The sequence below is a fragment of the Anabrus simplex genome, chromosome 1, assembly GCF_040414725.1.
Source record: "Anabrus simplex isolate iqAnaSimp1 chromosome 1, ASM4041472v1, whole genome shotgun sequence".
Lineage (NCBI taxonomy): Eukaryota > Metazoa > Arthropoda > Insecta > Orthoptera > Tettigoniidae > Anabrus > Anabrus simplex.
This window is the reverse complement of record NC_090265.1, coordinates 1,546,405,002-1,546,429,733: the sequence shown is the minus strand read 5'-3', so window position 1 is coordinate 1,546,429,733 and position 24,732 is coordinate 1,546,405,002. Positions and strand designations below refer to the sequence as shown.

At 42.3% G+C, this 24,732-nt stretch overlaps 1 protein-coding gene across 2 annotated transcripts in view; it reads left to right on the top strand.

Moving 5' to 3' along the window:
* Nucleotides 1–24,732, top strand: part of S2P (membrane-bound transcription factor site-2 protease) — a 112,702-nt gene that overhangs the window by 51,145 nt on the left and 36,825 nt on the right. For both annotated transcript variants that reach the window (XM_067138076.2, XM_067138075.2), the window contains exon 4: nt 16,165–16,411. In XM_067138076.2, the coding sequence (XP_066994177.2) occupies nt 16,165–16,411 (247 nt within the window). The remainder of the gene's footprint in view (nt 1–16,164; nt 16,412–24,732) is intronic.

The following is a 24,732-nucleotide window of genomic DNA, read 5'->3' as shown; positions in this document are numbered from 1 at the left end:
CTTGCACTTCTCCTTCAGCCATTCTTCCTTAGCTACCTTGCACTTTCTATCCACTTCATTCTTTAATCGCCTGTATTCTTTTCTTTCTTCTTCATTTCTAGCATTCTTGTATTTTCGTCGTTCATCAATCAGGTGTAGTATCTCCTGAGTTATCCACTGATTCTTAGTTGATCTTTTCTTCCTTCCTAACATTTCTTCAGCAGCCCTACTGACTTCATTTTTCATGACTCTCCACTCTTCCTCTATAGTGTTTCCTTCAGCCTTTTCATTTAGTCCTTGTGCAACATGCTCCTTGAAACAATCCCTCACACTCTTTTCTTTCAACTTGTCTAGATCCCATCTTTTTGCATTCTTTCCTTTCTTCAATTTCTTCAACTTCAGAAGGCATTTCATGACCAACAAGTTGTGGTCAGAGTCCACATCTGCTCCTGGGAAAGTTTTGCAATCCTGTCGTGACCTACCTGTCCTGAGAGACGTTCTCGTAGGTTGGTCACCAGGCCGTTGGATGTTGAAGTATTACCTGACCTGCCGAGCGGAATGTAGGGAGGTAAATTGTAGGTATGACTCGTCCCGCAACTCCCGAAATAAAAGATGAAATTATTTACCTGTCCTTTATTACTGAGGACAACTACAACTACTATGTACAGTATATTTACAAGTCTGAATGTAATGATCTGTAGAGAGAGCGAGCTTGTTCCACGCGCCTACTGTTCTACTACGCGTCTATCTGAATCTTGCCCTGCGGCACTTGGGCTATGCTCGAAAAGAATATCGTTCTGACAAGTACGAACTACTGGCTGGAAGAAGGCCCCGCGCCATCTTGGCCAGGGGTTATATCTCCGCTCCTGAACTCAAAGTTCTATCCCTACCTCCTACTAAGGGATTGGGTCTTACGGCATTACCAAACTGTTCATCCAGTCACTAGCGCCTTCAAGTGGCTATTCTCAATAGTTGTCACAGTAAGTGCTGCTACCTAGGCACTACTGTCTTCTGTCTTACTTTGTCCTCATCTTTCCTTGTTTCCCTAGTGCATCTGTACTGACCCTGAATGGCCTTGCACTGGGCTTTGTTTCTTTGTCGGTTTATCGGCGGGCCGCCTGGCTCGCTGGCATACGAGCTCTGTTTGTCAATACACAGTTAATACCTTGTTGTGATCAACAAGTCCCCGCTCTTAGTCAACACTTGTGTAAGCAAGCGCGTTTCACAAACTGCTCTCCAATGCATGTAGCTTCTTGAAAGTTACTTTTGCCTTCTAAAATATTATATCTAACTATAATTATTATTCCATCACTACAAGGTGTCTCATGTCGATGACTATCATTATTCTAACACTAATTAATCTCCTCTGACACCTTGAGCTCTAGACTCGGCTGCGAATCCCGGCTGCCTTCCACCGGGCAGTCCGCCGGTTCGAGTCCGTGGGAGGTCGGTACACGACATCTCCCCCCTTAGGAAAGAAATGGATGCAACCATACGTTGCGTCCATTTCTGTCCTACACTATTTATACTCTGATGTTGCCGGTACGTAAGGATCGGCAACCCTGTGGTGAAGGGGAAGGTTGTTCTCTACTCTGATTATCACTTGCATCCATTTCTACTTCTTCTATAGATCTCTCAGGCGTACTAGGGCGTCCCCCAGCAGGCCTGGAGTGTAATTCCATGATCTCCTCAGACATCTCCGGGCGTCCCCGGATCCGCCTGGGACGTTGGAATATAGTTAAATCCTCATCTGAAGTCTTAACCTTATCTCCCTTCGTGATTACCGTTTGTTTTATACATATATTAGGGCAATGAGCCCGTGCATCATCGAACCATCTCTTTGCTGGAAACCCTAGTTTCGGACAGCAACAATTACAACAATAACAAATTAAAATTAAACTTATGATACCAACAACTATCCACACAATATATCTGTACACATTAATATGCTGATAGACCATATGTCTTTGCAGTTCTTCTTCTTTTTGTCTCACCATATCTTCCACTTCTTGTGTCTTATGGGTAGTCCATTGTAAATCGTTAATGTGATTTAGCAAATTATTTAAGGACAACTTATTCATTTCGGGTATCTGTTCTAACTTGACTTCACTACCTATCTGTTCACAACAGTCATAATCAAGTGTGACTTCTGGTACAAAGTCTTTACTTTGTGTAGTGTTCACTTCACCTACACCTTGTATTTTATTATGTGGCCCATACACTGTGCAACCTGCACTTAAAACAAGAATACCAGTGCCTGTTAACCTGATATCACTGGTGGTATCCTTACACATACATGTTACTTTAACTTCTTCTGGGGATACGTATATATATCTGTTAGCTCTGATAGGTATCCACATGAGCTGTTGAACGGGAAGCACTCTTTTATCACAATTATCTGGGATTTGACTAACTCCAATAATTAACTGGATTGCGCAGCTCTTTTGAGTGTACACTGTATTAATAGGGAATTTAACATGACATAGTCTCCAACTGGGTGTTACTACCTTACATTGATTTACCTGATCTTTGTCTAATTGAACATAAGTTTGTTTCTCCTTGTCCATAAGGATATAGTCCTTGGTCTCTTGAATATAAACAAAATGGTGTGGATTACTCTTCATATATGTGGGGAATGGAATCATGTGATACAATGTATAAGTTACCCTATCTGTAAGGGGTGTCTTGATGACGTACACTAGATAATTTTTGTTAGCGAACACTTCCACTGTGGCTACTTTGTAAATCAAGTAGCCGTAAGCTGATTTTAAATCAAATGGCAAGGACAATCCTTTAGGGAAATCTCCCTGAGCTTTCTTATAACCCTTAATAATATCATCTGCTGAAATTATTTGCACCTGAATGACTCCTACCTGAGCATTCATTATACCTGATAATACAACACTGTAATGCTCATACAGTTGTATGAGAAGGCCTTCAATCTCAATTAAATGCCTATTCACTGAGTTTTCTAATTCTACTTGCTTAAGTGCTTCTGTAATCTGAAGCGTGCTATTGGCAAGATAAGATCTAATTTCTGCAATGTTTTGAGTTAATTTCTGCTCATTGGCTGTGACATCGTAAATGGTGCTGTTCATAGATTGCAGTGTTGATTTTACTACTATCATCTGGTCTTTTGCAATTTTCATAATTGAAAGCTGTTCCTGCTCTAACTCACTAATTTTTGACTCATATTTATCGGCATCATCATGTTCCAAATAACGCCTTTGCGATGGAACCTATTGCGTTAATTAGGCCTCGTTTTCGCCTAGTGTTATCCGTTTCCCCTATTGGTTTAGTAATCCTCGTAATTAATTCCTTCGATTCCTTAATTCTCTCTAATTGTGCACTTAGCATTCTAACATCCTGTTGACATGTTAGATTAGTACTTCTTTCTAACTGTGTACATATTAATTGAGTCCAGTGTATGTGTCTCTTGACATTTGAAAATACATCACTTAATTTATTCAGGTTTACATAGGTAACTAGTGTCCATTCCGTATGGTATAACTGTATCTCACCCTGATTGTCGAAGTATGCCCCTGGAGTACTCTCATATGGTGTCACCTTGACATCCAGTACTTCTCCGGCTATTCTGTAGCGATGTGACGTCACGACTATCACTGCTACTACGATGGACAACAATCCTAGCATTCGCGCCATATCTGCTGTCTACCTGCAAGGTAAAGACAGGATGTGTGTTACCATTTGCTTCCCAGTTCTCGTTTCTACAAGTACAATTTCAAACGGTTCTTATGTACTTTAATCCGTTTTCCTTTCTTGTTCATCTGTAGGGTGCAATTCACCCCTGAAACATCTACTATTTCGTACGGACCTTCGAATGGTGGGCTTAGCTTTCTGGATTTTCCTCTTCGCAATGCGTCATTGCGCAAGAGAACCTTATCACCTACCTGAAAGGTGACCTCATTTTGCTTTTTGTCGTAGTGTTCTTTCTCTAATTCCTTTTGCTCTATTAAGGTCTTTCTGGCGGCCTCGTGATTTCGCCTAAGCTGTGCCGTCAGTTCCTCCACCACGTTCTGGTGTTCATTGTAACTCATTTCAGGTGGCTTTTGCAGCACACCTGGGATATTTGCCTTCCTTCCAAAAATTAATTCGTAGGGTGTGAACCCTGTACTTGTGCTCTTTGTGGTATTATACACAAAGCTAGCTGTAGGCAAATACTTGTCCCAGTCATTCTGCTCCCCTGAGCAGACATAATGCCTTAGGTACTCCGTGAGCACCTTATGGGATCTTTCTATGCTACCGTTCGATTGTGGCCTGAAGGCCGTAGTGTGTGTTTTCCGAATGCGCAACGTTTTACACAGCGTCTTAAACACATCACTCATGAAATTTCCACCCTGGTCAGTGAGAATCTGCTCTGGTATCCCGTAGATACTTATTACGTTATTGATTAGCGTCCGTGCCACGGTTTCTGCCTCCTGATTAGGCATGGCACTCGCTACTAGGTACTTTGACAGCTGATCTTGGCATGTCAGTATGTACCTGTTTCCTGCCTCTGTCAACGGAAGAGGTCCAACTACGTCTAGGGATATCTTCTCAAAGACTGTGTTCGGGGTATCCGTGATTCTCATGGGAGCCCTGACGTCTGGTCTGGTCCCTTTATTCTTTTGCCAGGAGGGACATGTGCGTACATAACGCTCAATGTCCCCTTTCATGCCCTTCCACTGAATTCGTTCACGTACCCTGGCGTACGTGCGCGCTATTCCTTGGTGGCCTCCCACCAAAGAATCATGACATTCTTTCAAAATGGCTAACTTTTCAGCTTCGCTTAATTCGTTCTCTTCCTCAGATAAGCTACCTTCGGGCGAGATCTCCTCTGCGTTAGCGTCCTCGGAAACCTCGCTACCGTCCGCTTCAATTCCCTCTGCCGTAGCGTCCTCGGGTTTTGAAGACAGTACCTCCTCTCTATTCTCATCTGAGGCCTGAGTTTCTACTGTTGTCTCTGAGTGAGACCTGTGCTGAGCCGAGTTAACCACTCGCGCTTGGCACTTGGGTTCAGTGGAATTCCTACTCAGGGCATCTGCATTGCAGTTCTGTTTGCCCTGCTTATATACGACGTCGAAGTCGTATTCCGCCAGCTTCAGCCTGAACTTTAGCAGGCGTGAAGACGGATCTTGCACGTTGAAGACCCACTTCAACGGCTTATGGTCTGTCACAACAGTGAATTTTCTACCAAATAAATATGGTCTGAAATACTTTACTGCCCACACTATTGCCAACAATTCTTTCTCAGTTACGCTGTAATTCATTTCTGCTTTGTTAAGCGTTCTACTTGCATAGGCTATTGGAAGGTCTTTCCCGATAGGTCCTTGTGACAATACTGCCCCAACCGCTTCGTTGCTCGCATCAGTGGTAACAACGAATGGTTTTTCAAAGTCCGGATATTGCAATATAGGTTCCTCAATTAGCTTTTGCTTTAGTGTCTGGAACGCTTGTTCCTGATCGTCTCCCCATACAAAGGGAACGTCCTTCTTCACTAACTGATACAGCGGTTTCGCGATTTTGCTGTAGTTAGGTATGAACTTCCTATAGTACCCACTCAGTCCGCAGAACTGCTTGATCTGGCGGCTAGTGGTCGGCCTCGGAAAGTCCTTAACGGCCTGTACTTTACGTGGGTCTGGTAAGACACCTTCGTCAGTGATTACATGTCCTAGGAACGCTACTTCGGTTCTTAGGAATTCACACTTATCTGGCTGGAGTTTCAGCGTGTTCTCTCTCAGCCTTTGAAATACGTCTCTTAGCTTCGCATTGTGCTCCTGGATTGAACTCCCATACACAATGACGTCATCCAGGTAACACAGACATTTTATACCTGTTAACCCTGTGAGCACGTTGTTCTTCAGCCTCGTAAACGTGGCTGGCGCGGCCATCAAACCCATGGGCATTTTCCTGAATTTGTACTTGCGGCCTAGCGCAGAGAATGCTGTCTTTGGCCTGTCTTCAGGCTTCAACAACACCTGGTGATAGCCACTCGCGAGATCTAAAGTTGAAAAGTATCTCGCCTTGCCAAGGGCGTCTAACAGTTCTGAAATTAATGGCAGGGGATAACTGGTTCCTATCGTTATCTCGTTCAATTTACGAAAGTCGATCACGACCCTCCATTTTTGTTTCCCTGAGGCATCTAATTTCTTTGGAATTAAAAGTAATGGCGAATTCCAGGCTGATGTGCTAGGTGTGATAATTTCATCACTTAGCATCTTGTCTATCTGAGCTTGTATCTCCCCCTTCTGTGCTTCGGGAAGTCTATATGGTCGTACATTAATTGGAGGTTGATCTTGGGGTGTAGGGATCTCATGCTGTAGTACATCGGTGTGAGTTAGTTTGTCTCCCTCAAGATGGAAGATATCATTGTACTCAGCACAGATGGCGTATATCCCTTCTTTATCTACCTGTGTGAGGTGATCAACTCGCAAACAGTCTATCACCCGCTGTGATCGGGGCTTCTGGGTGGCCGGTTCTCCGTTTGCCACTCTACTGTTCTGCTCTACCTTTCTCACTTGTGCTAGGCAGGTTTTATCTACCTCCTGTATGTGCACTCGTGGACTGTGTAAAGTCACTGCCTTTTTTTAGTGGTATTCATCATGCTAACCACTGCTTCGTGGCGCTCTGATTTGGTTAGGCACCCTTGCGAGGTACACCCCTGGTATCACCTCTTCCTTCTCAATAATTCCTAAAGGTAGATTCCGATCTACTTCTATAACAACGACCTTCTGGGTCCTTGGTTCGAGACGGATCACCTTCGTCTCTCGTGCCCCCATAGGGTATTGTCGCCCTCTTATGGTGACATGACCCTCCTTATAGTCAATCACACTATCTGTCAGGAGGTCTCGCCCAACTATACCATCCTGTGTTAATTGGAAATCACTCCCTACCACATGAAATGTGTGACTTGTGTTTCCAATGGCAAAACGTACAATACCCTGGGTGTAAATTATTCCTTTACTTACACCTGCTAATTCAATTAATTTGCTCCCGTTAATCAGGCATTCCTTGGGTACCGATTGCCTCTTTACTAGGCTGACATCGGACCCAGTATCTATCAAAAATCTCAACGGTCTTCCTTGGTTTGCGACCTGAATCAGCACCGTGCCTTCTACGTAAGAATTTTTGGGACCTTCTGATTTGCGGGCCTCCGTAACTGTCCCCTTGCTACGGGCCCGTTCTAGTTTGCCGCCTGAGCCGCGGAGGCTTTCGTGGCTTGCGTACTGCCGCCCTTCTTTTTGAACCAACAGTCTTGGGTTCGATGTGACCACCTATCACAATGTTCGCATTGGGCTCGGTATCTTATGGCCTTGCCCCCTATGCGATCACTCTGAGTTTGGCCTTTCATGGCCCTGTTGCCCGTGGACTTGCCTTGGGCTTTTCGACAGTTTCTCTGAATGTGGCCCTGTTGACCACATGAGTAGCACCTACGGCTATCCATTCGCTTCACCGGAGTGCGTGCACGTTGTGTGCGTGCACCTTGAGTTTGTGCACCTTGTGTGCGTGCACCTTGAGTGTGTGCACCTTGTCGACAATTCACCTGTATGTGCCCTTTTCGGCCGCAACGATAACAAACTCTGTTTTCTTTTGTCACTTGATTTGGTTGTGTACGTACTATGTGCACTGTTTCTCGTACCTCTGTTTCCTTATCTCTTTGTTTCTTTCTACATTCACGTTCAATGTGCCCTGTCTTCCCACAATAGCAACATTTTAATTTACTGAATGTGCCTCCTGTAACTGTGTTGGAACTAGCGGTCTGTGTGGTGTGAGCCCCCTGCGTTCCTGTGTTCTTACAGTTCTTTGCTATGTGGCCTTCCTGGTTACAATTGTAGCAGACCACCCTAACACTAGCATGTGTTGGCTTAGTATGCCACTGTGGTGCTGCACTGCACTCCCTAGCATTTGTTGGCTTAGTATGCCACTTTGGTGCTGCACTGCGCTCCTGTTCTGGTCTGCGCTTGCTAAACCCTGAGCTACGTTTGTGTTGTAGGCCCTCTCGTGCCTTCTTTGACATTATTACGGTTTCTTCCTGCTGTGCAAGTGCAACGGCCCTCTCAAAAGTGATGCCCTTTTCTGACTGTACTCTAGCTTGTATTCTAGGGTTGGCTAATCCTTGTATGAAACTAGCAACACATATTTTTCTTGTTATTTGCAATTGTGCATCGCGATCTTCCTCTAATTCGCCTTCAAGTATTGCCTCTCTAAAAGAAGCTGACAGTGTTTCTATTTTGTGCGCCCAAAGTGCGACTGATTCTCGCGGGTCCTGCGCTGTTTGGAACATTTGACAAATGTACAAATCTAACGTGCCTTGCTGGCCATAATATTCTATCAATGCCCGCTTGGCTTTCTCCCAGTTATGTATATCACGTCTGTACAACTTATCTCGGGCTCTGCCCGTAACCTTAGTTAAAATGTACTTGAAAAACAACTCTTGATCCTCATCCTTAATCATACGAACAGCAGCATCTACGTTAGCTGTGAACTCATGCAATCTATCTGGTTGACTGCCATCAAACTCTCGTCCAATGAGGCGATGTCCTTCTACTACTGTCACAAAAGGCCCACTCATACTTACTGATTCCACCTCGTCAAGCATCTCAGTGCCTTGGTCTGCTGGTACTGAACTATTCTGTCGTGCCATTTGAAATAAATATTCAGCTTACCTTAATCTGCAATGCTGCTTCACTGCTGGGCTGGATGAGTAGTCGGCTGTATTGCTGCGTCTCCACCGGATGGCGTTGTCTGCTACTGGACTCCTACCCCTCTGCTGGGCTGGCTTAGTAGGCTGCGGTAGTGATGCTCCTCTTCTGCGATGCGCGGCACACGAACGAAACTACGCGGTAGCGCGGTTCGGACAATCTTCTGCGAAGTCGCGATTTTCTCACACGGAAATCTTCTGCGAAGTCACGGTTCTCTTACGGACAATCTTCTACGAAGTCGCGGTTCTCTCACGTTATTTCGGTGAGTTGACAATGTTCGAGGATCGAACTCGGGACCCCACATCTGACACCAAATTTTTATACGTGCCTGTCGTGACCTACCTGTCCTGAGAGACGTTCTCATAGGTTGGTCACCAGGCCGTTGGATGTTGAAGTATTACCTGACCTGCCGAGCGGAATGTAGGGAGGTAAATTGTAGGTATGACTCGTCCCGCAACTCCCGAAATAAAAGATGAAATTATTTACCTGTCCTTTATTACTGAGGACAACTACAACTACTATGTACAGTATATTTACAAGTCTGAATGTAATGATCTGTAGAGAGAGCGAGCTTGTTCCACGCGCCTACTGTTCTACTACGCGTCTATCTGAATCTTGCCCTGCGGCACTTGGGCTATGCTCGAAAAGAATATCGTTCTGACAAGTACGAACTACTGGCTGGAAGAAGGCCCCGCGCCATCTTGGCCAGGGGTTATATCTCCGCTCCTGAACTCAAAGTTCTATCCCTACCTCCTACTAAGGGGTTGGGTCTTACGGCATTACCAAACTGTTCATCCAGTCACTAGCGCCTTCAAGTGGCTATTCTCAATAGTTGTCACAGTAAGTGCTGCTACCTAGGCACTACTGTCTTCTGTCTTACTTTGTCCTCAACTTTCCTTGTTTCCCTAGTGCATCTGTACTGACCCTGAATGGCCTTGCACTGGGCTTTGTTTCTTTGTCGGTTTATCGGCGGGCCGCCTGGCTCGCTGGCATACGAGCTCTGTTTGTCGATACACAGTAAATACCTTGTTGTGATCAACAAGTCCCCGCTCTTAGTCAACACTTGTGTAAGCAAGCGCGTTTCACAAACTGCTCTCCAATGCATGTAGCTTCTTGAAAGTTACTTTTGCCTTCTAAAATATTATATCTAACTATAATTATTATTCCATCACTACAAGGTGTCTCATGTCGATGACTATCATTATTCTAACACTAATTAATCTCCTCTGACACCTTGAGCTCTAGACTCGGCTGCGAATCCCGGCTGCCTTCCACCTGGCAGTCCGCCGGTTCGAGTCCTGGGAGGTCGGTACACGACAATCCAACACCTGGTTTCTGAATCTCTGCCTAATCATAATGAAGTCTATTTGATACCTTCCAGTGTCTTCAGGTCTCATCCACTTATACAGCCGCCGTTTGTGGTGTTTGAACCAAGTATTGGCAAGGACTAAATTATGATCAGTGCAGAATTCAATCAGCCGACTTCCTCTTTCGTTCTTTTGTCCCAATCCAAATTCTCCTCCTGTACTACCTTCTCTTCCTTGGCCTACCACTGCATTCCAGTCTCCCATCACAATTAGATTCTCGTCACCTTTTACATATTGTATTAAATCTTCTATCTCCTCATATATTCTTTTGATTTCTTCATCATCCGCTGAACTAGTAGGCATATAGACCTGCACTATTGTGGTGGGCATTGGTTTAGTGTCTATCTTGACGACAATAATTCTTTCACTATGCTGGTCATAGTAGCTTACCCACTGCCCTATTTTCTTATTCATTATTAAACCGACTCCTGCATTTCCCCTGTTTGATTTTGTGTTGAAAATTCGGTAGTCGCCTGACCAAAAATCTTGTTCTTCCTGCCAACGTACTTCACTTATACCAACTAGATCTAACTTTAGCCTATCCATCTCCCTTTTCAGATTCTCTAACCTACCACAACGATTCAAACTTCTAACATTCCATGCTCCGACTCGCAGAATATCAGTATCCATCTTCCTGATGATCGCCCCCTCTCGTGTAGTCCCCACCTGGAGATCCGAATGGGGGACTAGTTTGCTTCCGGAATATTTTACCCGGGAGGAAGCCATCATCAGTACATCATTCATACAGAGGGAGCTGCTTGTCCTGGGGAGTTAGTTACGGCTGTAGTTTCCCGTTGCTTTCAGCCGTGTAGCAGTATCAACACAGCTAAGCCATGTTGAGTATTATTACAAGGCCTTATAAATCATCCAGACTGCCGCCTTTGCAACTCTCAAAATGCAGCTAACTCCTTTTCAGTGAACCATTCGTTAGTCTGGTCTCTCAACAGATACCCATCCGATATGGTTGCACCTGCAGCTTGGCTATCTGCATCATTGGGACACGTAAGCCTCCCCACCGCGGCAAGGTCACATGGTTCGCAGAGGAGGTATGTCGAAGTATGAAGTGTATTTCTTTTAATCTTGAACACCTCACATCCAAATGTGTTGCATGCTAATTTCCCATGGACACAATTGATTGGTGATATCATCTTTAGATATCAACGTAGAGTTTGAATCCCAGCCTATTCATATGGAAGTTTTGTCTGAGTGGTTCAAATTTTATATTAAATTATTTTTTGTATGGTTTACGATTATAAGATTACTATTTAAACCTAGGAATTTCATTTTTGTCCATATTGAACATTGAAAAGGTGGACCATTTTAAGTTTTCCTATCATCCTATAAGATTACTAGTCACTTAAAACTTCCAAACTTGCATGCTTGCTTGCTCGTTTCCTTTGCTTTATTGATGCATGGAAATGTCATTGCTGTGCTGCCCTTTATTATAGTATAATGATTATCTTGCATTTTATTCTTAAAACATTCAAACTTGATAGCTATCTTCCTTCTTCCCCCTCTGTATTATACCATCTTTTGCAAGAGAGTTTGAGGAAATGGGTCTGATCATCAGCTGAACTGAAACAGTTGGTTTGGTGATGAGTTGAAATCGTTCAAGTACATAGTGTTACACATTCTGACAGTATCATAAACAAAGATATTGGGGATAGAATACAAGCTGCATCAAAATTCTATCTCTCTATTCGTCGCCTACTTATGGATGACACATTATGCTAAGCTTTCAAGATCACACTGTACAGGACATATATCGTAACCTACCAATTCTAACTTGGGGAGTGGAAGCAGTGTCATTGACTGGATCCATGAAAAGTCACTTACAGGCCACTCTAATGAAATGACTCCACTTCTCTTCAGAAGATGTCAAGACCTTGCGATGGTTGTTAGAAAGGAAATTTAAAGGCCTTACAAAACATGGTGTAAATTGGCAGAAAAAAATCGGAATACTTGTAGATGGACAGGATGAACTGGAGGAGGCTCATAAACACTTGCACTCAGTTTGGACGAATGGAGAACTGATGATGCTTAGTTGACAGTGAAGATTGTACACTGTTTAATTTTTAATATAAAAAAATAATTAATAATTAATTAAATAATTATAAATTAATTTAAAAGGAGAAAACTACAATGCCTGATTATTGTTTTGTTCCAGTGTACCAAGTAAAATGTCAACCGTATTCATTTCTCCTGTTTTTTAAGCAGCAGCCTCTTCAATTTTCCCTGTTTTAATTAATGTGATGTATTCCGGTGACTAGTATGTGGATGTTACTTATCTATGAAAAGGCTAGATAGAATGCATACCAGGCACAACGCCTGTATCAAGAACACTACCTAGATGGTCGACAACTGACAGCCATGATATTTTGGAGTGTGGAAAGATGTCTGCGTACAAATGTGTCCCTGGGAATAATACGGCCTGTAAGATCATCCTGTGATGTCTGCTCACAATGAAGAGGTTATGTTCATGCTATCTGGCATAATCCTCACACTAGCACAGGAGACAAACATCAGCCAGACGTCTGTTATGTGGATGTTGCATACCTATCGATTTCACCAGGAGCTCCATGGTCATGATTTTGAAGTACGGAGGACTCTTAAGTGGACCCTACAGCATGCATGATTTACAACTAATCCTGCCCTTTTAGCAACCATCTTAATATGGATGAATAGTGATTCCACAAAAATGAAACCAACAATATTCACTTCTGGAGTGTGGATAATCCCCTAATGGGTATGATGGGCAGCTTTTCACGTACAGTGGGGTTTGACTGTATGGTGTGGCATCGTGGGAGATCACTTCATTGATCCCCATTTCTTTGAGGGTTATCTAATGGGAACACGCTATCTGCGGTTTCTCCACAATGAACTCGCACCATTGTTGGAACCTGTGCGTCTCCTCGACCACTGCAGGATGTGCTTTCAACATGACGGAGCTCTACTGCACATGGCAGTGGTCATCCAGAACCATCTCCTTGTGACGTATCCTGATAAATGGATAGGACCCCTGACCCACCAGTTCACCCGATCGAACAATGGTATGCCTCTGGGTTTTTTCCTGTGGGGCCAGGTAAAACAACTGACGCATTCACAGGAGCCGGCCAATCCTTGTCATGTTAGACTGCTCATCACCGAGGTATGCCAATCCATTACACCAAAGTTGTTGCAACATGCCAGATGTTCATAACATCATGAACAACTGTGTATTGACCACGGAGGTTGTCAGTTTGAACAGGTGCTGCGTTAAACGATGTAGGTAACTGAAATCCTGTCATGTTTCGTAGCCTAGTCCAACCCAGTCCTTTCGGGGTTCACATAAACAAATCAGTCTGTGGAAACTATTAAGTATACAACCTTGCTACATCACAAGCAATTGGCAGTAAAAACAAAAGAACTTGGGGTTTGGGCCTCTGTATCCTTGAACCCTGACCACTATCATACTCCGAACACACCACTGCCAGGTGAGCTATTTTGAGGCTTGACATCCAGCGGGCAGTTCCCACCATATACAATACCTGTGCCTGGTCTGTGTTTGCAGGCCCTGTTGTATTGTACATGTTCTTCATGTATGTATGTTGGGTATTCAGCCCGAAGGCTGGTTTGATCCTCTGCAGCTCCGTCAACAGCTGTCATAAATAGTCTAGGCGTCACTGAAGAGGCGTTCATATCTGTGCTAATTTTATGGGTTCATTCATGATACCCATAATGAATTAATAGTGGTGCTCACGATTTCTGCTGTCTTCTAGTGTGTAACCACACATCTCGTTATATTACCCTGGCTTAGGGAGAGGAACCCATGTTTTTCAGAACTGTAGTAAACACGGTGAGTTTCATGAAACTAAATTGCAAGAACATTTGGGCCGCCCAGTATAAATTACACATAAAACAAATCAGAAATGGGAAACACATACCGGCTATTGCTAACAGAGCCTAATGGACAAATTTTGTGTAATACATCCCTATGAACATGTAATTTAATAGATCATTCTTATTATCAATTTGTTGACTTCTTGGCTGAATGGTCAGTGTTGAGGCCTTCGGTTAAGAGGGTCCTAGGTTCGATTCCCGGCCGGGTCAGGGATTTTAATCACGTCTGGTTAATTCTTCTGGCTCGGGGACTGGGTGTCTGTGTTTGTCCCAACACTTTCCTCTTCATATTCAAACAACATACTACACTACTAACCACCACAGAAACACATAATAGTGATTACATCCCTCCATATAGGGTTAGTGTCAGGAAGGGTATCCAGCCGTAAAACAGGGTCAAATCCACATGTGCGACACATTTTGCACCTGTGACCCCACAGGTGTGGGGAAAAGCAGAAGAAGAAGATTCTTATAATCAATTTATGATAAATTTTGTGCCATTTGAGATACTGTGGTGTTTCACTATTTTATGGAATTAACAAATCTCTCTCCGAACAGGTTAGCTCATTGCATTGGGGCATGGCCAGTCATGGCTACTAGCTCTGCAGGTGGGTTTAAATCCCCCATTGGCCATCCTCAGAATAGTTCTCTGTGGTTCCCCATTTCATCTCCAGGCAAATGCTGGTATGGTACATTTCTCAAGGCCACGGCCACTTCCTTCCCATTCCTGCTCTGTACAGTTACACCTATCCTCACAGACAACACCCTTACACAACAGTACATGTAGCTCACATCCATGGGGTGTACCAGAAAAGCAGCTACAGAACTGGTGCACCAAACATGTCCTCATACATCCTTGGAACTAAAAGCCATACGTTAAAAAATCCCACCTCACTATCATTCCATTAATTCATTAATGTTTGCTTGAAACACTGTTTAACTTGTAATATAGCTGGTGTGTTCTAACATTCTGTTTGTTAAATATATTTGATAAGAAAGAAAAGCAACAAGTTGCAAGTTACTTTACGTCGCACTGACACAGATAGGTCTTGTGGTGACGATGAGATAGGAAAGGGCTAGGAGTGGGAAGTGACTGTGGCCTTAATTAAGGTACTTGGTGTGAAAATGGGAAACCTCAGAAAACCATCTTCAGGGCAGCCAACGGTGTGATTTGAACCCATTATCTCCCAAATGCAAGCTCACAGCTACATGCCCTAAACGCATGGCTAACTTGCTCAGTGAAGGAAAAGCTTTTCATTTGTTTACATTAAATGCTCAGTGGACAAAGATAAAAAGGGAAAAGCTTCAACCTGTCCATATCACTTACAGTATCTGATCTCTTTGTACACTGAGCAATTAATGTAATCAAATGAAAATTGCCAAAATGCGGGGACAAATGTCTGTAACTACAGAGCTGCATCATTATATTGATTATGCCTGCCTTTGGAGGTAAATTGTTACTCTTTTATCTTTAAGTACAAGATATTTCAATTAGAAAAGTTTTTGAGTTGTTGATGAATTTTTATCATGACGACAAGATTGATCAGACTTTCTCGTGAAGAGGAATTTGAAGGAAAATGAATAAAAACATGCGGAAAGATAGTATCTTGTAACCTTTGTATGTATGGATGAATGACTCGGTATACTAACTTGGTAATAACTGCTGAAAATTGATAATATATAGACTATGCTGAAGGAGCACCCGGAGAGTGGGATTTGAGAACAAAGGATTGAAGTAAAGATTGTATTAAGTATATCAAATGCAGATGAGGGAAACCCTAAAAATCTCAAAATACTGAGTGGCATTAATAGGCCTTGTAAGAAACATGAATCTTGTTTTTGAAATTAACAGTTATAAAATGTGAAAGAAATTGTAAAAGTATTAAATGGAACTTTGACTGAGAAAGTGTGTTTATACTGACAAGTTTTAACCCTCTGTGCAGTGACACTGGAAATCCTTTGAGGTGCAATTTACATAATATGTATTGCAGGAAGAATTAAGTGGTCTACAAAAAAATACTTATTTATGATGTTTTCATTATAACTAATTCAGTTTTTGAGCTAGCTATTTAATGAATATAGCATGTAACTGTAAAAAGATTTTAAAATTCAGGGTCCATGACTTGTCAGCATGGTCATGTTACCATTGTTACACTCTAAAGTATGACAGCAGAGATAGAGAATTTATTATGAGTGAATTAAATTTGTTGGGTTGATTGTGTTACCCTTCCTTCCAGGGAAGATGTACACATCTCAGGTTTTGGACTGGTGCTGGTGTTCTTCCTGCCTGTAGCTTATGTCCATCTTAATACGGATCAGCTGCAGTCACTCCCTCCAAAGCGACAGCTTCGAATTCTCTGTGCTGGCATATGGCATAATGTGGTCTTGACGGTGTTTGCTGCAGTACTGCTGGCCTTACTACCTCTACTGTTCTATCCAGCTTATGATTCCGGCAGTGGTGTGGCAGTGCAGAATATTCAGAAGGTACAAAAATGTCCCTCTTTTTGCTGTGTCCTCTCTGTTGAGATTGAGGACTTATTTTTAGTCATAACAAATTCTACATTGGTGTTGGTTATCTTGAGAGAAGCTTTTCTACTCCTTTTTTTATATAGCAGTTTTGGTGGCATTAAAGATAATGTGCTTCTAATTTGGCTTAGATATTGCTCTTGCATACAGATGCTTTGCTGATCTTTGCTGGTCAGTGCTTAGGGTGACCAAATATCTAGTGTTGATGGAACACTTTTGTATTTTTATCCATTATTCTCATGGTCAAAAGCTTTTTAGGATATAAAAATTGGAGCTTTGGGGATGAGGTAGATATGTTACTGGTGAAAGTAATTTGTTTCTTTGATTTGTACCCAGAGTTCTTTCTGTAGCAAATATTCTGTCAAAGAACTGCTGTGTACATCACAGGTAGTCAGCAACCATGGATTCACTGTTTTCAAATTAAACAGAAACCAGTATCACAAACTGGTAACTGCTTTCATTTTCAAAGTACCTATTGTCCTTAAGCTGTTCACAGAAGAAGAAATTCACATAAGATATTGTGAGGGTCCTGGTTTTATTTATACATAAAAATTGTTCAGTTTTTAATTTTCTTTCTGTTTTCCCAATCTTTATTTCTACAGTGACAGTTTGAGGTGTTTGAATTTTGTGTTCTTTATCAGAAAGAAAGTAGAATGGGCTGATATAGCAAAGAGGATGCATTTGGATGTTTGGATAAGGGGAAATAACAAGGAAGAGATAGAGATTATATGATCGTAAAAGATGTCAAAGGAGGAAGGGTGGAGTGTAGTTTGGGATTGTTCATTGAGAAAAACTATAGCATGCAATAGAATTTCTGGTGGACACATGAATGAATGGTGTAAATAGATTTAGCAGTTGGAATTAGAATGAGAATCATCTCAGAGAATTCACCATGTGAGGAAGCAGATGGGGATGAAGTTGATAAGTTTTATGAAACGCTGAGTGATATTGTAGTCAGGGTTGACAACAAGGATATGATAGTGATAATGAATGATTTCGTTACAAGAACTGGAAATAGAACTGAGTTATTTGTTTGTTTTAATGTTGTCAATCTTATGTTAATTTTAAGGACACTTCCTCTAAAGCATTACTTTGTCAATTTATATATTTTTCATCTAAACAGTGTTATGTGGCTGAAGATGTTGATAATATACGAAACATGTACCACTTTTAACCATTAAAAATTGCCTTAAGCAATTTATTGTATCGACTAGGTGGAAAATAAATAAATATCTAATTGTGAATAAGTTGAAGTGCGATACGAACTATGAAGCTGATTTTATGTAAAAGGTAATGGTAAATGTGGGGAAGATGTGGAAGCTAATAGGAATGGGAAGTGTTGATAGGACTTACTTACTAGTATGGTATTGGCAGTTACAAGCATAAGGCTATTCCCTACTACACATAGGAGGATAGGGGTACCAGATCGATAATAAACTACAAAGGCGGATCTAATATAAATGAGAATTTGAATGTACCGCTGCTGTTAGTAATAGTTCTGAGGTGGGGCTTTGCCAGGATGTTGGTGGGGGTGTTTGGAGAAGGGATTTGCAAGCACGAATGATGGTGGAGAGCTGGGCTGCTTCAGTACGCCATGCACACGTCTGTTATGCAACGCATCATTATCAAGGTTCTCGCAAAAGAGGGCACCAAACCTTCAGAAATTTTAAGATGGCTCCGTGCACAGTTTGGGGAAGAAACACTTTTGTAGACTCGAGTGTATGAGTGGGCTAAAAAATTTGTAGCAGGAAGAGAAGCTGTGGAAAATGAATCTCATGAAAGGAGACCGCGGACAAGCATCACTGCAGACAACATTGTTGCCATTCATGACATTATTGGTAAAGATCGGCGAATAAAAATTTCGCAAATTGTTTTAGTCGTAGGAATAAGTTAAGGAAGTATTCAAAACATCATCCGAGATGAACTCCATTTCAGAAAATTCTCTGCCAGGTGGGTTCCTTGTCTCCTTTACACCAGGAAGTTTGTCAGAGACTCCTGTGCCGCTATGAGGAGGAAGGAGGGGATTTCTTGTGTCGTTTTGTGACTTGTGATGAAACGTGGGTGCATCATTACACCCCAGAGTCAAATAAAGCAAGTAAGTACGAACTCTTCTACATTTGCAGGTCCAGTCAAGGCCAAAACATACCCATCTGCTGGAAAGGTGCGTACAACCATTTTCTGGAACTCCGCAGGCAACTTGCTGGTGGATTTTCATCATGAACAAAGGACAATAATTAATGCAGCTTATTACTGTCACCTTTTAGATGAAGCAAAAGTTGCGTACCGTATCTCAACAAGCGACGCCGGCAACCGATCCAAAACGTCATTCTTCTCCATGACAATGCAAGGCCATATACTGCCGCTTTAACGTGGGAAAAACTGGAGGAAATTCACTGGACACCTCTGGAACACCCTCCGTATAGTCCAGATTTATTGCCCTGTGACTACCATTTGTTTAGACCACTCAAACAAGACCTAGGAGGACAGCAGTTCGATGATGATGGAAGTGTAGAAGAGTTCGTGCACACTGGCTCCACACACGTCCCTATTCTTGCTATTAGAACAGCTTCAAAAACTTACCTATCTGATGGAGAAAATGTGTATTGAATTTTGAAAAGTGATCCCTATAATTTTTTTTTTGGTTGATGCAATAAATTTTAAAAAATAATTCCCGTTTATATTTGATCCACCCTTGTATGTTCATAAATGACTTCGATTTCAGGAAATCTATTAGGAATGTACAGGTATCGTGATCTGTAGTGAGCTAAGTATCATTAACTCAGGCCTAGGATTGAGAAGTTCTGTATGCGGGCTGATTGAAACTTAACAGATCCACAATCAGCTGTTATAAGTAGCCTAGGTATCACTGAAGAGGCATACTAGTGAAATGAGGAGTGATGTAGTTTACTGTTGCTTTCCTCCTCGAGCCAGAAGATGCAGACAGGTAGAGAATCTCCAGGATGAGAAGATTGGAGAAGTACATGATATAATTTGTGAAAGTTTTCAAAGAATAGACATTCAGCAGGTTCAGGATATACTGTGCACTGATTGAATTGGAGATAGGTGCTGTTTTGAAAAAATGGCACTGTGGTTGGCCTGGCGTGGTACATGACTGTGACATTTCAAGACCTCGTAATGGCTGTGTGTGTAACAGGTGAGCACAGGATGATTAAGACACAAGATCTAGGTGCATTTGATTTCAGCCAGATTGTCAGTACTATCTCCAAAGTCTTGCAGGCAGTGGTTCTTCCCTGGCCAATGTGTCCAGATTGAACCGTGAGTACATAGATTCTGACAAAACCACCATCGTCAAGGTCAAGTGTTATGGAGTACAATGTGTTGTTGACAGGGTCACCATCAACTGACTTGGATGGTCAGAATGGATAGATGGGTCTCTGTACAACAGATAACTCGCAAAGTCAGTGTTGGATAACGAGGAAATGTGACCACTTCCTTGCTCTGAGATACAGAAGCCACTGTCCCACTTGGGTGCCACTGCTAACTGCATGTCACACGGCACAAAAAGAATGACCTTGGCATAGAAATACCATCATTGAACTTTCATAGTATAGAAAAAGATTGCCTGGACAAATGAGTGTGGTGCCAGTTTGTATATACTGATGACAGGGTACGAGTGTATCAGCAAACACTCGAGGCAATGGATTCTCTTGTCATCAAGGTACAGTTTAGGCCAAAGGTGGTTGTATTGATGTATTGGGACTGTTCCTGTGGGATGAAATGAGACTCGTGGTACATATGACAAAGTCCCTCACCAATGAATGATACAGGAACCTTCTGTCCTGTCAGATCATGTCCACCTATTTGTACACCTTCAACATACTGCAGGAGACCTGTATATACAGTAAGGCAGTGCACTGTCCGGTGGCTCCTGAATTGTGGTTGATTGGTTCGATAAACACTCCATGGAGATGAGGTCTCTTGCCTGGTTCCTAAGGTCACCCAACGTCAATTCTATTGAGCACATCTAAGATGCTGTCAAAAGACCAATCCACACCATCAACCCTGCTCCAAATATCTATGCATTACTGGAGGCTGTGCAGTGATCACGGAATAGTAGGACTTCTCACGCTTTCGGTATCTTTTCGAGTCCCTTTCACGCTGCATTGCCATCGTCATTGGGGTGAAAGGGGGTGCTACATGCAACTAGCCAGGTATTTCTAATTCGCTTCCTCATTCCAAGCATAAGGCCATCTCCCTGCTACACATGGGAGGGTAGGGCACACAGATCCATAATGAACTATGCCATGAATGAATTTCATTTCAGGAAATCTGTTAGGAATCTACAAGTATCAAGATTGGTGGATGATGAAATCAGGGCAGTTTGTAAATGTGAAATGAAGGCATATCAGAAATGGCTCCAAGCAAGAACTGATGCAGATAGGAAATTGTACATAGATGAAAGAAACAGAGCAAAACAGATCATTGTGGAGTCCAAAAAGAAATTGTGGGAAGATTTCGGTAATAATCTGGAAAGGCTTGTTGAAATGGCAGGGAAAATCTTCCTCAACTGTAAGAAAAAAATGAGGAAAAAGAGAAATGAATGGCATTTTGGGTAAGTCAGATGAATTCATTATAGATCATATAAAACCACTGGACAGAGGGAAGGAAGGAAGGAAGGAAGGAAGGAAGGAAGGAAGGAAGGAAGGAATATTTTGAAAATCTTCTCAGTGTAAAAGGAAGTTCATCTCTTGAAGGCACGGACAATCAGATTCATAGGGAGGAGACCAAAGATGGCCCGCTCGAAGGATATAGAGAGGATGGTCAATAAACTATATTGTCATAAAGCAGCAGTAATAGATGAAATTAGACCTGAAATGGTGAAATATAGCAGGAAGGTAGGGATGAAACAGCTTCATAAAATAAGCTTCATAAAGTAATATGATTAGCATGGAATTTTGGTATGGTACCTTCCTATTGGCCTGCCCTGTGGTGTAGGGATAACATACCTGCCTCTTATCCGGAGACTCTGGGTTTGATTCCCAGATATGCCAAGGATTTTTACCTGGATCTGAAGGCTGGTTTAGGTACACTTAGCCTACGTTCGATTATAATTGAGGTGCTATCTGATGGTGAGATCGCGGCCCTGGTCTAGAAAGCCAAGAAAAATGGCCGAGAGGATTCATCATGCTGACCACATGATACCTCATAATCTGCAGGCTTTCGGGGCTGTTGCGCCATGGGGTTTGGTTTTTTAAATCTTCTGATTGACTGAAAGCAGTAATTGCATCTATAAGCAAGGGAACAGGAAGGATTGCAACAACTATTGAGGTATTTCATTGATCAATATACCAGGACAAGGTACACGCATTTTGGGAAAGAAAGTGTGATCAAAGTTTGAGAGGAAGTTAGATGAAAACCAGTGTGGTTTCAGATCACAGCAGAGTTGTCAGGACCACATTTTCAGTGTGTGCCAAGTAATTGAAAAATGCTATGAGAGAAATAGACAGTTACTGTATGTTACGTATATCTATGGAAGGCAAATGACAGAATACCAAGGAGAAGGAAGTTAGCCATAATGAGGGATTTTGGTATAAGGGGGAGGTTATTACAGGCAATCAAAGGCATTTATGTCAACAATTGTGCTGCAGTGAGAAGTGATAGTAGAATGAGTTCTTGGTTCAAGATAGTTATAGCGGTTAGACTTTGTTGTTCACACTTTAAAACATGGATCAACATCTGAAAGGCATAGTGTATGAAAAGAGGAAGTGAGTGCTCTCTCATACTTAATAGGCAGCGGTGACAGACTGCGCTAGTGTTGCCATGGCTACACCATGCTGCTCGCTTTAATACAGTAAATGGGCACAGCAATACACAAAACAAAAACTAGAAGACTCCATTAGACATCTTTGAATTATTTCCCGTCACGTGCCATTTGTGTACATTCCGGAAATATTTGAATAGAACTGGTAAACACACTAATTTAGTGGCTTAACGTTGTCCTCTGAAAATATTTGAATAGTAATTCTGAAATGACTCACAAAGTATTAAAATATAGTTGAAACTACTATGCATTTCACATTATAAGTTTTAACTTGCCCATGAATATTTTAGCTGTCCGAAACCTTGGAGAACTTCCAGGACAATTTCACTGATTTGGACGATAGCAACTCTTTCCTTATTTCTTTTGTGGGGAAGTAGAAGCACCACTTAGTATAACGAAACACTAATTTCACTCAAGGTCATATCTGTGATTACCGCTGCATCCAAATTCTGTGGGTCTGACAACAATAGAGTCTGTGCTGTCCAAAAATGCGTAAAAATACTTTCCTCCATAAATGTTGTCATGACCAATATGTTCTTTGAATAACTCTCGTTTCATTGGACGGTATGTTTGAAAAAATGTGTGGGACAGCTCCTGGCTTTAAGTTCCACCTTATTCTCAGAATTCAAACATTTTTCCCCATTGTTAACAATAAATGAATGTGAGGCTTAGCTTTTGGTTTCCCACCCGGAAGACTAAGGTTCGAATCCCGGTCGATGCTGGGTCAAGATTTTCATATCAAGAATCATGTGGCATTGGAAAGAGCATCCCCGGCCAAAACCAAAATAGGCCTGGGTGGCTTCATTCGTCGGAGGCTCTTCCTGTCCATTGTTGGCCGGTATCTAGATTCAGTAGTTGTTTACACGGATGGTTCGAGGGAAGAAACGAAAGTAGGCTGTGTGTTCGTTGTCAGGTTTCTTTTCCCTCCCTCAGAAGCCTGTAGTGTGTACACAGCAGAGCTCTATGCTATATGTAAAGCTCTGTGGTACACGCTGTGTAATGAGTGCAAACATTTTCTGCTGTGTACAGACTCCTTGAGCTCGTTAGTGTGTTTACCAGGTCTGTTCAAGTATTCCCGGAATGTACACACATTGCACATGACAGGAAATAATTCAAAGATCGTTCTATCTAATGGAGTCTTCTAGTTTTTGTTTCGTGTATTGCTACGCGGTTAGGGGTGCGCAGCTGTGAGCTTCCATCTGGGAGATAGTGGGTTCGAACCCCACTGTTGGCAGCCCTGAAGTTGGTTTTCCGTGGTTTCCCATTTTCACATCAGGCAAATGCTGGGGCTGCTCCTTCTCACTCTTAGGCCTTTCCTATCCCATGGTTGCCATAAGACCTATCTGTGTCAGTGTGGCGTAAAACCAATAGCAATATGTTTTCCTCGCCACCCTCTTGTGCAGCATATCCAGTACCTGCTGGCCAGGTGTTGAGATGCTAGCACCAGAATCACATTCTTATGGCTCGCAAGTCACATGGGTAGAGGGAAATGAATTAGCTGATAGGGCTACCAAGGAGGCGGTCACTTTGACCCGTTGCCTTACAAGGTTCTAGCCAGTGATATTCAATTTCATGTGAGACATCTGGTCAAGCAGGCCACTCCTCTCTCAAATAAGCTAAGAGCGATAAAAGGATAAAAGGATGGAAGACATCCCTTCGGGCTTATCGGAGGGAAGTAGTGGTATTATGTCGTCTTCGGATTGGCCAAGGCATAGCAACGCAGTCCTACTTACTGAAGGACAAAGGACCCTGGTGTGTACTTGCAGCAGTCATCTAACTGTGGTACACATTCTTATGGAGTGCGTGGACCTGGCCGATTTGCGCCGTAGTCTAAAACATCCAAGTACCATCTCCCTCATCCTATGAGATGACGAGCAGTCAATAGACCTCATCATCTGTTTTATGAGGTATAGTAGCCTGTTTTATTGTGTATAAAAAATATTTTCTATTAATTTTTATGTTATTGTTAACTTTGTTTTATTCGGTTGACTCTGTTTTAGATTATGCTTGTGTATTTTAATATGTTATTGTAACTTCTAATTTGAATTACGTTGTATATATATTGACTGTATTTCAAAGCAATGTCTTATTCCACTGTAATCTTTATTTTCTATAACTAGCTGATATAGCTGTGTTTCGCTATGGAATATTAATAATAATAATAATAATAATAATAATCGTATGGCCTCAGCTACCGTGTGCAGACATTTTAATTTGACGCCATCTGGCTGTCTGCTCATCAATTTTGACGTTCCGTTTTACTCTAGGCGCACTAGATGGCAGACAGAGTCAACCGAAACTCTCTTGGGCGTCTATGGCTTAGATTTAATGAATTTTGTCGGGTAAACACCAAATGTGTCACCAGAGATCTTTTACATGCCAACATCGTACGACATGGAGTGTCGAATGGACTTTTTTCCGCCCTTCAAAAATCAGACTACCTCTGCCGGGTTTGAACCCGCTATCTTGGGATCCGGAGGCTGACACTCTACCACTG